General features: G+C 36.9%; 1 protein-coding gene across 8 annotated transcripts in view; it reads right to left on the reverse strand.

Annotated features, from left to right (window-relative positions):
- Positions 1–15,930, reverse strand: part of RYR2 (ryanodine receptor 2) — a 434,903-nt gene that overhangs the window by 177,468 nt on the left and 241,505 nt on the right. For all 8 annotated transcript variants that reach the window (XM_087777049.1, XM_087777051.1, XM_087777048.1 and 5 more), the window contains 4 exons: positions 14,792–15,008; positions 12,804–12,908; positions 8,510–8,613; positions 4,090–4,173 (listed from right to left, as the gene is read on the reverse strand). In XM_087777049.1, the coding sequence (XP_087633175.1) occupies positions 4,090–4,173; positions 8,510–8,613; positions 12,804–12,908; positions 14,792–15,008 (510 nt within the window). The remainder of the gene's footprint in view (positions 1–4,089; positions 4,174–8,509; positions 8,614–12,803; positions 12,909–14,791; positions 15,009–15,930) is intronic.

The following is a 15,930-nucleotide window of genomic DNA, read 5'->3' on the forward strand; positions in this document are numbered from 1 at the left end:
TCAGCCGATGAGGGAACGTGCAGGGGAAGGGGAGCAGGAAGAGCAGAGCAGGGGGCAGACAGGCAGGGGCTGCACTGGGTGTCCGTGCCCAGGTGCCAGTGGGGGAGCTGCAGGGCGGCCTCTGTGAGGAGAGGCCGGGCTGCCCCGTGCCGGACACGGCCGGCTCCCAAAGGGACCCGCCGCAGGGTGCAGCTGAGCCCCTCAGCCACGCTGCTGGCGCCTCTGGGAAAACAATTTTAAGGCAGGCCAAAACGCTGCACGGGCTGAGAGGAGTGAGGAAAAAAGCGTGAAAAACAGCCTTGGAGAAAACAGGGCGGGGGGGGAGAGCGCAGAGGCGCCGCAGGTGCCAGAGCTGGTGCTCCCCCGCGGCCCCAGGCCGCAGCTGGTGGCCCTGCCCTGAGCATCCCCGAGCGTTTCTCCCCGAGCATACTGACATTTCGGTCATAACGAAAGGGGTCTGCGGAAAACAAGCAACAACATTCTCTGACTGAAATTGTACGTGCTGGGGTGTTTAAAGAATGGCTAGTTTAAATACTTGTCTAATTATTTTCTAAATAACTTTGGCATTTTCTTGTATTTTCAAGTTTCAGTCTGAAAAAAGTTTCAGTCTGAAAACAACAACTGAAGAACGTCAATCCAAATCAGCCATTCATACAGCTACCAACCAGCAACTGTCTGTTACAGCATTAAGCGAGCAGTTGGCAGTTGTGCTTCGATCCCCCACGCGCTCGCTAACTGCCCTCAACGGTTGCGTCTCCTCAGGTGGCTGTGAAGTCGCGTCAGTGAGATGAGTAAAACCAGTCAGTAATGGGAATAGTGAATCATACAGAATTAACACGTTTGTCAGGCTGGCAATGACTGTGTTCGTTCCTGTCACGCTCCCCTGCGCAATTGTTATGTTCTGAATATAAAAGCTACGATAGCCACAGCTACTTCGGTATAAGAGCAGGGTCAAAGAACCAGGGGCCTCATTATTTTGTCACAGAGGATGTGTATACCTTATTTCAGGATGCAAATGAGTACTCATCAAGGATAAGTATCAATGGATACTAAGGAAAATAACAAAAGCATATTGTGTGTACAAATTCATGTTGGAGAATTGTCTTTAGCTGCAGCCTGATACTAGTTGAAACGGGTAGCTAAAATCCCAGCTCCTGCCCAGTAGTCTGCTCATCAGTATCTTACTGGTCTTATCTTGCTCAGTGTCTCTGCTGGCCTTATATTAACAACTGTTTTCAGAAGTAGGTAAAGTAATGTGCAATAATTTTCAAGCTGAAAATTTAACTGCTTCAACAGGACATTATCACTACCATATTGATCTGCCACTGATTTATAACAAGTATAATGGAACTTTTATTTGCGCTACCACCTGAAGTTACCGAAAAAGCGGTAGATATGTTTTCAAGTGATCTTAGTCCATACTCTGCACTCTTGAGTAAAGATTTTCAGCAGTCTACGTGAGTTGTTTTACAAGAGAAAATTAAACACAGTGAAATTTTTTTTAAAACTTTTTTCTTTTCATTCTGACAATTCTTTTTTCTTTTCCCATTTCATTTAGACTTTTTTTTTTAACTCATAGAAACACTAAGTATTTAGAATTTATTAAAATAAAGACTTCGAATATTTCCAGGAGATATTTTAAAATAAAAGGTTATTGAAGGATGGTTTATTCAAAAACCTAAAGTAAAGTTATAACAGGAAAAAACTTCCTAATAGAAAGAGAAATTCCATCAGCAAAAGCTGTGTTTGCAGTACACTTCAGCTAGTTGTTCAAAATGGTCCAAAAAAACTCTTTTGTGGAGTGATGCTGCATTAGAAAAGGCAAAATTCTGGCACAACTGTCAGTTAAAAATGCGATTTTCCCCAACTTGTAACCAGTGTGGCTGTGATGCCAAAATTCTGTAGGACTGACACAAATATAAATTGTTCTTAGCATTTTACAGTCTTCATTGTTACAACAGGATGGCAGAAACGATAAAGCAAAGGGTTAAGAAGACAGACAAGAATGTACAAAGTAAGGTTGAAAAATTTATTAAACAGTAGAGCAGATGAGCTAATTTCATTCAAGTGATGTCTGTTGCTTTTGTTTTTCATAATAGAATAAAGTTTTTGTGTCAGGCAGATACGAGAACTTAATAAGTTATCATGGGAAAATTGACAAAGTGTTGGGATAACACATTTGTATCACCGACAGGAAGAGAAAGAACTAGCAAACACAGGAAGTGACATCTCCCATCAAAAATTCAGCTTTTCACACACTACCTCCTGTAACTTTTTGGTTTCGTTTTGGTTTTTTGTTTGGTTAAGCCTAGTCTAATTGTGAAAGAGGAACCGTTCTTCTCTCCAGGACTGTATCCCACAAAAAACGTGCACAACTGTATCTAGATCATGAAATTTTTGCTCGTTTTGCTCAACAAACATCAGATGCTATTGAGAAAGTAGCCACAATTTTTTTCTTTCCTTTTTACTCATTTTTTCTATCCATTGTATGTGAGGTATCAAAATTCTGACTTGGTATGTATAGTGGGACCTCAGGTTTCTGAAGTTATGACTCTCAGTGACATTAAAAAGACTCAGCATTATCACTCTTCTTAAATTAGGAAGTATAATTTCTTCAGACTTGTGATTTAGCTGCAGTTTTTCAAAAGCATCAAATCTAGTTCACTTGAACAATCTTGCAGATGCATATACATTTCTGCCCAGGAAATTCAGAACAAAAATACAGAAGGCTCTAGATATCTCTTCTTTTTAGTCTTACACGCAGTTATTTTGGGATACCAAAACTGAAGAACAGTTTTGGGAAATTTAAACTAATCCCTTACTTTTATTCTCATTTATTCTTGTGAAGCGACCACATCGGGGATTCTGAAACTGTGATACCAGTGGTATGTAAATCTGTGCAGTGTGGTATATATCAAAGACTTGAGGGTCCAGGTTCTTATAGCTACCTCACAAGTAAAGTATTACCCAGAATCCTACAGGAACCTTGCCAGAATGGGGCACGTGCTTTTGGCTCACAAAAGGAAGAAGGAAGGCATGCTTTAGTTAAACATGGGCTTGGGGGTATTATATGGGCCTTAGGGATGCAGTGTATAGAATTTGAAGGTACGGGTCAGTGAAAGGCTACGGTGAATAATGGAGATATGCAATAGCAGAGGAACATTTGTTTCTGCACAGAACACATCCCTGTGAAGAGCTATGAGTTGCTACTGGTGGTAACAACTTAGCAACTAGCAGTTACCATTGCTCTTTTAGTCATAGCCAAGGAAACTAAATTACTAATTTAAATTCAGGAATAACAGAACACACAGAAATTTTCTCATGCTGAAACTATGACCTTTACCTTTCTGATTTTATACACATCATAATCCCCCTTGATCCCACTGAATTTTATACCAGTCTAGACAAACTTATAAACCATCAGCTGAAATGTATGTTGGGCCGTAGGGCTGTCATATGCTTATCACCAAGTGCAGTTCCATTACTTTCAACTGTGTTTAAGTTCCCAAATTCTTCATTCCCAAACTGGGAGGCACACTGGTGCTAAGGAAGAAGCCAGGGCACCTTGGCTGGGCCATGATACCTGGTTTCAGAGCTGCGGTAGTGGAGGCCACTATACCATACCAGCTTCAGCCCAGCTCTACCAATGCTGTTGCCAATCAATCACTCCAGGAAAAGTCGGGCAGCTATACCAGTTCTCTCCACTTCAAGTCACTAGATGGCCATTCTAGGGACTTTCAAAAGGGCTACCTTTAAATATTTGCAGCAGAGCAACATTTATTGACAAGTTTGCTGTAAAAATTCTTTATCAAGTTTCTGCAGTTCGCTCCACATATAAAAGAACTATGTAACAATGAATGCCAGACATTTCAATGAATCATGGAAAAACTAAACTTTGCCTACACATCAGACTGTAAACACCTAAAAGAAAAGGTGCGGATGAAGGTGTGTGTAACCTTCTGAAAATTTATATGCATACATGCATACCCAAGTACCAATAAAACTAGCAATAGAAATATCAAATTGTTAAAATACAGTTCGCTTAATTCACACTACCTAACAAAAAGATGCATTTGAATTTCAACTTACTTCTTTGGAAGTTTCATTTTTTTCACTTTTTCTTCAGCATGTTCATCAGCAATTCCAACATGGCAGCCTAATGCCAGCAGGGTTCTAGGACACAGAAATCAGAGATAAATTACTGTCAGTGTTTTTATATTCAGAGCTGCTGCTGGGTACAGAAATGGCACTATACAACAAATGAGACCTATGGGAATGAAAACAATATAATATGGGAAGATCGACACCAGCCTTTTTGTATATGTAATAAGCTTTCTGATAGTGTTAAGAAAATGCCACAAGATGTTCCTAAAAATTTTAGTAAAAACATGAGTGCACTACTTCACAATGGAACTATCATACAGTCTATTTCATCTATATGAGGCATCAGTTGAAAGATTCCCTGGCCTTGAAATATATATTTCTGCTTTATATACTCATTCATACTGTTTTCTATAAAAAAATTTTAATGTTATGTTATTTACTTCAAAGCTGATGAAAGGAGAAAAGACAGGAAATGTTACTTGTTATCCTTAGAATGTGTCTTCTTTACAAAGAGAGGCTGTTATTCAGAGATTTTAATTGGATCTGGATTTTGTTAGGACATGCTACTGAAGAGAGGACTGACAGCAGAACGCATGATGAGCATTAGGCCAAAACTGCCGTCTTAATGCTCAGTACAGATGTTGCACATTAATCCACTTCAGAGAAAAGGATTCAAGCTAGACAGGGTGTGTCGTGTACCACAGGACTTCTACCACAGAGCCACTGACCCAGGCAGTGCATTCTGGCCTGACTCTGCAAGATGCAGCTCATTTCAGAAAACTAACACTCTCTACAGAACCTTACAACAGGGTCAACAGTATTAATCAGGTTTGTGATTACTTCAGACCTCTTCCTGTCCTTACAGTCACACTATCCAGCAGTATAAATCTTTAGTCTCATTCACCTCCAGGATTTGATCTGTAACTCATCAATTATTTGTTCCTGCACTTACATTCAATACTGGGTTATCAAGTCTTAGTTTCTTTAGCCTAGGTGCATTACTAAACTATTGACATTGAAATGAAAAGAAATCCTGGATGAAAGTCAGAGGCCACTTTGGAGTCAGATCAGAAGGTTCTCAAAATCTGAAGGCGACACCCGTATCTTTGATTACACAAAAGAAATCACAAGTGTAAACCTTGGGCTCCATTCCCAATTTTCCCAATGTGGAAGAAAGCTGGGAAAAAAGGTTTTTATTTGTTCTTGTCTCTAGTCAAAACAGTATTTTCCAGCCTTGCTTTAACTATATTTATTACTCTTGAACTGACTGGGGGAAAAAAGAGCATAAATATTGCTCTAGCAGTATTTCTCTTGGCAGATGAGTCGTATGTTTCAAGGAGATTCTTACAGCATATTTTTAGTGCCAGCTACATGAAGTAAATCCTACTGTTATGGTCTGTGAACCCTGATTTAAAATTAGATGGTAAAATCAGATATGAGAAAATCAACATGCAGTGTCCACCTCCTGCAAAACACACTATCTGCTAGGAATACTCCATGCAGCTAAATTTCAGTTGGCATAAATTGTACCTGATTCCTACGCAGCTATCACCAGCATAAATAAGAGAACATTATCGAACAGTGGGAAGCAGTACAGAGGAGCTAACCCCTGCTAACCCTAATTTTCTTGTAAGACAGGAATTTGAACCCTACATTATCTCCACCCAGACACAGCAAATTCAAATCAAAGAGTCACAGCATGATAAAAAGGCAACTGTGGACCAAGAGTTAGATTTTAGTTACACTTCCATTTACTTTTCAGGCAGACTCATCCATACTGGTAGAACCTGAAAGACCCCTAAAGCACTTCAAAGCTAAACAAGAAAACTAGAAGTGGCTGAATGCAACCCTCAGCATGATATTAATACATGCAATTATCACACACAACTGATAAATAGGTAGGAACGGGAAAGTCAGTCACAAAATAGGAAGCATCAAAAAAAAACCCAACCAAAAAACCACAAGATCAAACTACAAAATATACATAAGAATGTGCAGAAACAGTATGAGCAAGCATATTTTAATCCCATGACATTTCCAGAGGTAACTCATGCCTGAATCTTGACATTTCATGTAGTAAATCATTTTTATAGTTCATAAAAGTATTCAATCATACTGAAAAATACACAGAGATCGCAATACATTGAAAAGAAATGTTGTGTCAGATAATATGACTCAGAGCTTCCTTGCATTCTGTCTCTCTCATCTACTAGAGCTGGCAGCAAACCTGGCAACAAGCCAACCAAAAAAAAAAATAAAACAAACAATTGCAGTAAGAGATATTCTTCATGTCTTGCAACTACTTCAAGTATGCAGTACACAGTTTAATGCAAATTTTAAAGAATATAGTATATAGCTGACTAGAGGAAGTTTTAAAAGGGCATTTTCTTTCCCTCTTCCCTGTTGTCTCCCATTGCAGTTGACTGCTAGTAGACTAGAAACATGTAGTAAAGAACTAGTCAAAGTGGCTTACAATTCAAGTCATCACAGTATGGATCATCTAGAATGGATTAGTGCACTAATTTTTCCACCTTTGCAAGTTTGCAGAAATGAACTGAGCGAGACGTGCATATTCTAATCCCTGAACAATAGATGTCTACGTGGTAAATACAACATGATATTGCAAAATTAGAACTGTATACTTCAGAAAACAAGGACTAATACAAAAATGAAATGAAGACTGAGCTCAGTAAGCATACAAATTTTGAAATCCATAGAAAGACTGAATACTTTATGTTTTGGATACTATCCATTTAATGAAAAGGCTTGCTCTGGAGTAAGTAATAAAATTACTAAAATAAAAGTAATCCATAATTTATATGTTTATAAAACCAATTTTTTTTTTTTTTTTGGTCAGGGTTAGATTGAGAAAAGCTTTGGGTCCTGAACCAGTAATCATATAAGGACAACTAAAATTTGTTTCCTATTTACTGAAACATTAGGAGCGTGCATTTAATTCTGAGTGCGTGATTTTTATGATGCCTGAGCCTTATTACATAGATTATTCCAGCATAAGATCCAACTGCAGGGAAAGTTAATGACATCATCTTTTGTAGTTTCGTAAAATGGAAAGGAAGAAGCTATTCTGGATTCTTAGCACATTGTTGTGTTGACAGTGGTCTCAAAAGCTTTCCTTGAAATTCTAGTATCTAGCTGAAGACAAATATGAACTTATTTTCTTGCCTCCAATGGAGTTCCATTTATCTCTAAATGTTTTATCTCTAAATAATGCCACAATATCCCTCCAGAAACTGTTTAACACTTAGGGTCGTAAATATGGTTTTTATTGAGTAATTTACTTACTGTGGGAATGATGGATCAGTAAATAGTGCAGAGAAGCTGACCAGAGAAAGACACTACAAGAAATTCTAGGAGGAGTGTTCTACCTAGCTTTCTACTATGAGGACATAAAGTCCTTATATTATGAGTGTAAACACTATATTGCACTATCAGTTTACATGGCAAAATTTTTAATAATATAGTACAAATATTCCCAGAAAAGTAGTATCACATGCAGATAGTCATCCTTTGTTAACACTCTGAACAGGGAAAAGCAACTGTATTTTAACAAGAAAAAAAAAAGATTAGGTTTCAATGGATTGTAAAGAGGAGTGACTGGAGAACCACATATACCACTGGGCATTTATCAGTTTGAGAAATATTTTAACATGTTGGCTACATGCAATGCTACATATGGAAGAAATTACTCACACTAATAGATTTGCAATGCATTCACAGCAAAGTTAGAACTCACACCTGCTTGATTGACAAAACTGAGATAAGGAATTGTATCTTTGTGAGCCAAATAACTAGATTACTTGAACAAACCCATTAACATCCCACTGAAATTTTCTAGCATTCCAACTGGAGTTCTTCCACAACATTCACACATCTAACCACTCATCCACAAAAGGAGGGAATGCCTACTACTGTTTTGTGGCAATATGCACAGATGACACAGAAATAGCAGCAAGGGGTCCTGAAGCAAAGCTCATCGTTAGTCACATCCAAAAAATAACTATTGATTGTCAAAGCGTGCTTTATCAATAAAGACAATTAAAAGTAATTAAACTAAATTGCATTAAACCAAACAGGAAGGGAAGAGGTGTTTTCAAATCTTGGATCTATTTCTTTCCTCCAAACTAGATGAAAACTGCCTGAGTTGCCATTTCATAATCAGCATTACCACAATAATTCTAAAATTCCATAGATATTAAAAAGAAAGACTACCAAAGCCATTTTCAAGGCCAAATACATCATTCATTAATGTATCTCACTCCCTCATTTTCATATTATTACCCTCACCTACACATCAAATGGTAATTCACACATCAAATTATAATTCTGCAAACTGCAACTTCTTAGGAAACTCTCACTATAAGCTTCAAAAGTTCTAGCAACTTACTTCAGTGTTTCAAGTGACATTTGCAAGTTATAATTTCTTTCCTGCTCTGGCAATTTTGAGAACTCCACTAAGCACGGGTGTTGTCTTTTGTTGTCATCTCTAACCTGAAAAGACAGGAAAGAAATAAGTTTAACATTCTTAAAAACCAGAAGAAATTTAAAAACACTCCAAAACACAAAGTACTTCAAGCTGATCCTGTCAGAATTACTGAAACTGAACAACACTTCAAAACAGAAAGTATTCTATATTCTCAGAGCAAGATCATTCTGTTCAAGTAAGGCAGAACTTGCATTTGCAAATAAACTTCAGATTTGGAGATCTCAAGTGGAATAAATGCTAATTTGTACATTTCATTATACAGATGTTCACAACAAATATGCAAAGTTCAAGAATAATGCAATCTATGTTATGTTTTGACATACAGCCATAAAATAACAACTCATCTTCAGGACCATGTTTGAAAAAATTATGCATCCAGTTTGTATAAATATGTTGATATGAATGGTACTGAAGTTCTTAGCCTACAAAAGTAACGATAGAAAGGATAAATCTACCCCATCTCTTAATTAAGAGAGTGCTTGTTTCTTAATTATGTCCAGTAGCATACAAGCAGAATGCAACTGTTCAGCAGGCACAAATGACTGGAACATTAATTTACTTTTACTGTAGTGACAGCAGAGTCATGAAGACTATCATTTACAAAATCCTACATTTTATAAACTTAAAGATTTGATCCAAAAACATTTTTAACCTGCACTACTTCTATACAGGTGTAGTCTAATACTGGCCATAACTAGGAAGGGCAACCTGAGAGGCTGGGATAACTGAGCATTCTACTTCTCTCAGCTTTGCATCTTTATCGTGCTAGAGCTCAGTCAACAAAATCTACAAAGATTGTATCTTGCTAGAAGGCTTGATAAAAAATATTAGTTTGCAAATATTAACCAAAAGATCCCAAGGAAAGTGTTAACATGTGCTCAGTTGAGACTACATTTTTACGCATATAGTAAAACACTTTTGTCTCCATCTTTCATGGACCATAAGCTCACCATTTATATTAATCTTTAAAGCTGCAAAGTGAAAGTTATTGAAAAATAACATTATTGACAACTTTTGATTAATCAGATAACTCTGCTGGAAAATTGAATGTTAACAGTTGAAGTTAAGAAGCCTAATTGTTATACTTTTTCCAAACTGATCTTTACTCATTTGGTGAATATAGGATGGCTTTTAAATTAGTTTAGCTGAAAAAAGACCAAGGCAGGAATTCTTAGTGAATTGGTACCATTGAACTGGGTATAATCTGTTCTCAACAGCTTGATCTGTTGCTCATACACAGAATCAGATTTAATGTCTAAAAAGGATAAGAAAGTCAGTAGCATATAAACTGGCATGAAATTTCTGACTTTCAGAAAAATAATCTATCGCACACAAACTGATTGCTTGCCCTGCATACTGCATCAAATAGAATAGCTTTACTTTGGATATTTTAACAAAAATGTCTTAAAATGAAAAAGCTCTAGCATCATGGCAATAAATCCGTATGCAGTATCTAAGATTACACTTAAATAAAATCATAATATTGGGACATGAACATTGTGTGTTAGAGCAGGGGAAGGAAACAGTCATCTGCAAACCGTAACCTATTTATAGTTTCTCTAATTTCAAGTCCTGAGTGTTAATTATACATGAGTACCCACAGAGTGAATATGAACATGGATCACCGATAGCTGAAATTTATTTTTTATCTATCATCTATTTTTGCCAGTTCTGTGTTTTTCTATAACAATAACTAAACTGTAAATAAACTAGATGATTGAGTAGTAGTGTAATCTCATGAAAAAAATCCCATATTTCTCTATAACATTTCCGAGTAACATATTTTTGCATTTTGATCTAAGCACATAATAATTATCGAATTGAACAGCAGTCATTTGTTTATGTTTTGGATTGAAAAATATTTACAATCTCCAGGGGATATTTATCTTCATTTGATGGGATTAATGTTCTTTGGACAGGCAATACAAGCAATTCAACTGTCAAGCTACTTGATCAAAATCATTAGCAGCTAAAATGAGAAACATTTTTTAGCGGACACTGAAAATGTTTATTTGCAGATATCTTTCTAAGACCTATGGTAATCTGCATTAATAAAGATTCAGTATACTCTCCAATAAGAAGGACTACTTTAGATCTGTGTACAGCTAATTTAAATCTTGGACATCAGGTGTTTTCCTCAGAATTCCAACATTAATTGAATTTCCCCTTATGACACTCTTTTCACTCTACAGCTACAATGTATAATACTTCTATTATATATTCAACATATTTTGTAGGTTGCCTTCCTGCCCCCCTTTTTTTTTTTTCTGAGCACCATATAAAAATCTACTGCCTTGCAAATACCTTATGTAAGTGGCAGAACTCGTGACACCTATCAATTCTTAATTTTTGTGGCTGGTTTTAAATGTACAGTGAAGTTTAACAGAAACAAAGATATGCAGATGCATCTCATGATTTCAAGTTGGACACCTAAATACCACTAATACTCAGACTTATAATGAAGCCAGTTAACAAAAGTCCTTAATTTTGCTACATTAGCTTGTTATTTTACTTTGTTACATTTATACAATGCAGTAGTAGTATCACATGCAATACTGGGTATCACTTTGTTGACGCTACACACAGATCTGATGAAACAGGTATGTAGAAGTGAATATAAAATGCAATTTACAGCAGTTTTTTGAATAATCTGTAGACATTTAAATCTACAAATTCTCTGTCTTTTAGTCTTTAAACTTTTTGACTTGGTGAAAAAACAGCACTTTTTCAGAAAAGCTAGCTACTATATATAATGCATCTTGCTCTGAATTAAAAAGACCAAATCTAACTAAGGTTAGAGTATTCATATGTGTGCATCTAAAGCAGCTAATTTCTGTTTCATGCCTTCCCCTAGTATTCAGTAACTGCAGTGCATCAATTCAGATAACTAGAATTGGCAACAGTGGCTCAAACTGATTAAATCATTTGTGAGAAACCAGTATGATAAAGGTGTCAGTCTCCAGAAGATGATCAGCATACACTTTGCCACATTCCCAAAGTGAGCACATCCAACTAAAGCTAGAGAGAGAAAGCTGAATAACTTAAAAGATTTAGCACCTGGTTTCATTCTGAATATAACTACAACATTTGTCGCTGCTTAACTTGATTCTTACTATATATTGTTTAAATTAAAATAGTTTTCAAATGTACAATTAGACTCTTGATGGTAAGTAATGGTACACTAAGAGTTTCTGCAGATTGCTTCACAGCTGGTATGATTATACCACAATTAAAATGTTTCAACACATTAATTTAACTGGGGTTTTGTGTTTGATTTGGTGGGGGAAGCAACAACAGCAGCAACAACAATCTAGAGATCTTCTCTGTTAATCAAATCTTTTTAAGTGCTGCTGTATGTTACACCAAATGTAATATCTATGCCCGGTTACATCAAATCCGTAATCTGAACTCCTCAAAAGAACAAAATCTTTTTATTAACAAAAATAGAATATATATATGTTTCTATACATATGTACATGTTTTTACATTTACATTTAGTATCTACTGTATATTTCTATAAACTCTTCACAGCAATAGTTCTTCATAAACACCACCACTTCGGATCCAAATAACTAGCTTGTATGCTTTTTTTATGATTGATTTAAAAAAAAAATCTAATCAATGAAATAGACTGCATTTTGTATCAAAGCCAGAAGCCATGTATTTTTTTTCTATCATATTCCATGAAAAGTAAGAAAGAGATACGGAAATAGCTATGTGGAGCACCTAATACAGACATGAGCCTGAAGAAGGGGACAGAAGGAAGAAGCAAGTCAGATTTAATGGAATTTCCTATAAGCAATACTTATTTTTCATGAAAAATAAGTTTGGGACTTCTGAAAGAGTTATGTCAGTCAGTACAAGTGAACCAAGAATAACTGCATTTATTGCCTACTCTACCAGGCAACTGAACTTCTTGCCCCTAGAACAAATAGAAGGTGAAAAACCCACTATGTGCTTTCTGTGCTGGCAGTTAGACTGGCTGAAAATTTCAGCACCAAACAGCTTTAATACCAGAATTTTGGTTCAGAAATATACAAGCACTTTTGGTTTTCACCTGCTTCTGTTGGAAAGGGTCTAAAACCTTAGTAATTTTGGAAGGATGGAAATAAAATGCCGTCCCATTAGCATATTGAAACTAATGTGCTGAATAATGCTACGTAATTAACAGAAAATTAAGTTGGAAGGTACGTACTGGTCCATACTGCCAGCCAAGTTCAATCTTATTCATAACCCATAGTTCATGGATGTTCTCTGCTAATTTTTCTCTAATCCTTTCCAGGTGGGGAGGCAAAACAATCTACAGAGAGAAGAGAGAAAAAGGCTGTTACAAATAAGTTGCTTGACAGTACCACCCAAACTTTCATAACAGACAAACTTTGTACAAACTAGGTCTCCCAACTAAACCTAAATCATCACTCAGTTCTTACTGACCAAAGTGAGCGAGAATTCTTAGGTCTACAGACATACTGTAACCTATGCACTTACAAGTTCCAGAGTTTGACCAGCAGGCGAAAACAATTTTAAATCCAACAGCTCCACATGGCATGGAATACATTCCTGGCAGCTGGCTAGAAACTACTCAAACCAATACTATTTCTTAGCTTAAAATATGCTAAAAATCTCAACAATCAAGGTAACGTTGTGAAAAACACTTCAGACAAGTATAAACATTTGAGAACTGAACCCCGAAAACAAACAAACAAAAAAAAGTAGATGACAGGCGACAAGTGAAATCAGGACAGCACGTCACTCTACCTCCAAAATTTGAAATCAAGTCTGCTTTACCTCAAAAACCAGGGACCTCAAATATACAGTTGTCATACTTTAATCCCAGCCGGCAACTAAGCACCACACAGCCACACACCACTCATCCCCGGTGGGATGGGGGAGAGAATCAGGAGAGTACAAGTGAGAAAACTCATGGGTTGAGATAAAGACAGTTTAATAGGTAAAGCAAAAGCCACGCATGCAAGCGAAGCAAACCAAGGAATTCATTCACTGCTTCCCATGGGCAGGCAGGTGTTCAGCCATCTCCAGGAAAGCAGGGCTCCATCATGTGCAATGGTTACTTGGGAAGACAAACGCCATCACTCCAAACGTCCCCCCCTTCCTTCTTCTTCCCCCAGTTTTATATGCTGAACATGACGTCATATGGCATGGAATAGCCCTTTGGTCAGCTGGGGTCAGCTGTCCCGGCCGTGTCCCCTCCCAGCTTCTTGTGCACCCCCAGCCTGCTCGCTGGTGGGGTGGTGTGAGAAGCAGGAAAGGCCTTGACTCTGTGCAAGCACTGCTCAGCAATAACTAAATCATCCCTGTATTATCAATGCTATTTTCAGCACAAATCCAAAACATAGCCCCATACTAGCTGCTATGAAGAAAGTTAACTCTATCCCAGCCAAAACCAGCACGATAGTGCTGTGAATCATGATGATGTTATCCTAATTGTTGGTGTTACAAAACAATAATTACATGACACATGTAGAATGTTGTATTTAGCACATAATGGCAAAAAACTAGCAGGTTTGTTCTTTTTTTATGTGTTTTTTTCAGGAACAAGTTCCTAAATGTGGTAAAATCTGAGCACATAGTCTACAAAAATTTGTATCATCTCAAATTCTGGTCCAGTGTAGAATGAACTCTTGTTACCTGTGATCAGAGATGGAGCTCTTTGGTATCAAAGAATTACTGCTCTTTGCAACTATGTAAAAAAAAAAAAAATAAAAAAAAAATAGAAAATTATAACTTTGATGCCTGCCATTTACTCTCCACAGTGTGTCGTCAAATGCCACTCTCAGTAACCTGAAAGTCCAGTAAAGAATTAGGGTTGAAGCTGGTCTAAAAGTCTTATGATAACACAAAGTCTTCAAAGGTTTTAATTAAACAGTAATAAAAATGTCTAGTAACAGAACAGGAAGTTCAAATATTCTTTTTTTGCCTACTCTTATGTAAAGGGTAAAACATTCTTTATTATAGTGTTTCTGAACTGAAATATACGAAATTTCTAGTGAGCACTATCAGGACTTTACGCACCATTTTTCAGCTTCTCACAATGGAATGTACCAACCAAATCCCAGGAAAAAACAGGTTTGAGACAAGCTACAAATTCAATCAAATGTGAAATAACATAGGCCTATAATATGTGTGTTTAAAAATGAAAATGCAATCTTTCAGTTTCCATACCTGACTAGTATCTACAGGAACTGGAGTGAAAGCTGCTTGTGACAGAGAGATAGTGGGACCCAGTAGGTCTCTTGTATAGCTACGATCCTGCTTGTACTCTCGGCTATGCTCCACTTTAAGCTTCTCTTTCGGTAGGACAGCTTCAAAGCAAGGGGCATATCCAGGTGGGGGAAGGAACTTGAACTCCCCATGGCGACCTCCAAGCAAGAAACGTACCCTGTAAACATCAGAGTTACTTTAGATAACTGAGACACCTCTGGTGTCAAACCTAATCAATTTGCAAGCCTAGCAACTATTGAATGCCATTTTTAAAAAAAGGAAATAAAAAAGAAATCAATGTTGCAGCTTATTTTCATTGTTTACAGTTCAACTTTCTCTAACTAATATTGGAGTTTATAAAGTAGGAGGTGCAAAAAATATGAGGAAAAGTAAACAATTCTTTCTTTTAGTTAACTTCCACTTCCATAAAAGTATCCTAAATCATGTTCTAAAACAGAAGACATGGAGAGAGAGATAGAATAATCAGTTTACTTAGCACACCTATGAAGTAAGCAGCAGCCTTTTGAGTCTCAGAAGGCAGAGATTATAACCCAGACTAATCAATCAACCATGTCTGAACTCTCTCCACTGAGGAGTTCTCCATTCTCTCTCATTTGAGAAATGAGCCTGAAAACTCCATGGAATACAGTTAGTTCTTTTCTCTCACAGAACATTAAATCCTTAGGACAGAGTAAAAAAAACCTCCCATATTTTCTTCCCTAAAACATATACGTGTCATGTTAGTAGAAACCTAGGGGAAAGCATTCTTTTATTTATTACAGACTGGTGAATTTGTCATGGTTTTTTGTTACTGAAAAATTCAGTGAATGAGGTGATCATAAAGTAGCAATGACATAATACTGAAAAATCTTCCCAGAACATTGCCATCCAGAACGAATCAAAAAACACCCAAAAAACTAGCCTTACAACAGAATCATTTTGTCTCTTTTCTATTTACTGAGTATTTTACAAGATTTTTGTCAATGCTACACCAGAAGACTCTCCAAAAACACACTCAGCACGCAAATATCTGCCAAGTATTTCTCTCATGATGGAGATAAAGCATGCAGGTTTATAGTTTTGCACTTGATAGCATGCAA

This window comes from Nipponia nippon, unplaced genomic scaffold, assembly GCF_047370975.1.
Source record: "Nipponia nippon isolate SJK-2023a ecotype South Korea unplaced genomic scaffold, ASM4737097v1 scaffold_4, whole genome shotgun sequence".
Lineage (NCBI taxonomy): Eukaryota > Metazoa > Chordata > Aves > Pelecaniformes > Threskiornithidae > Nipponia > Nipponia nippon.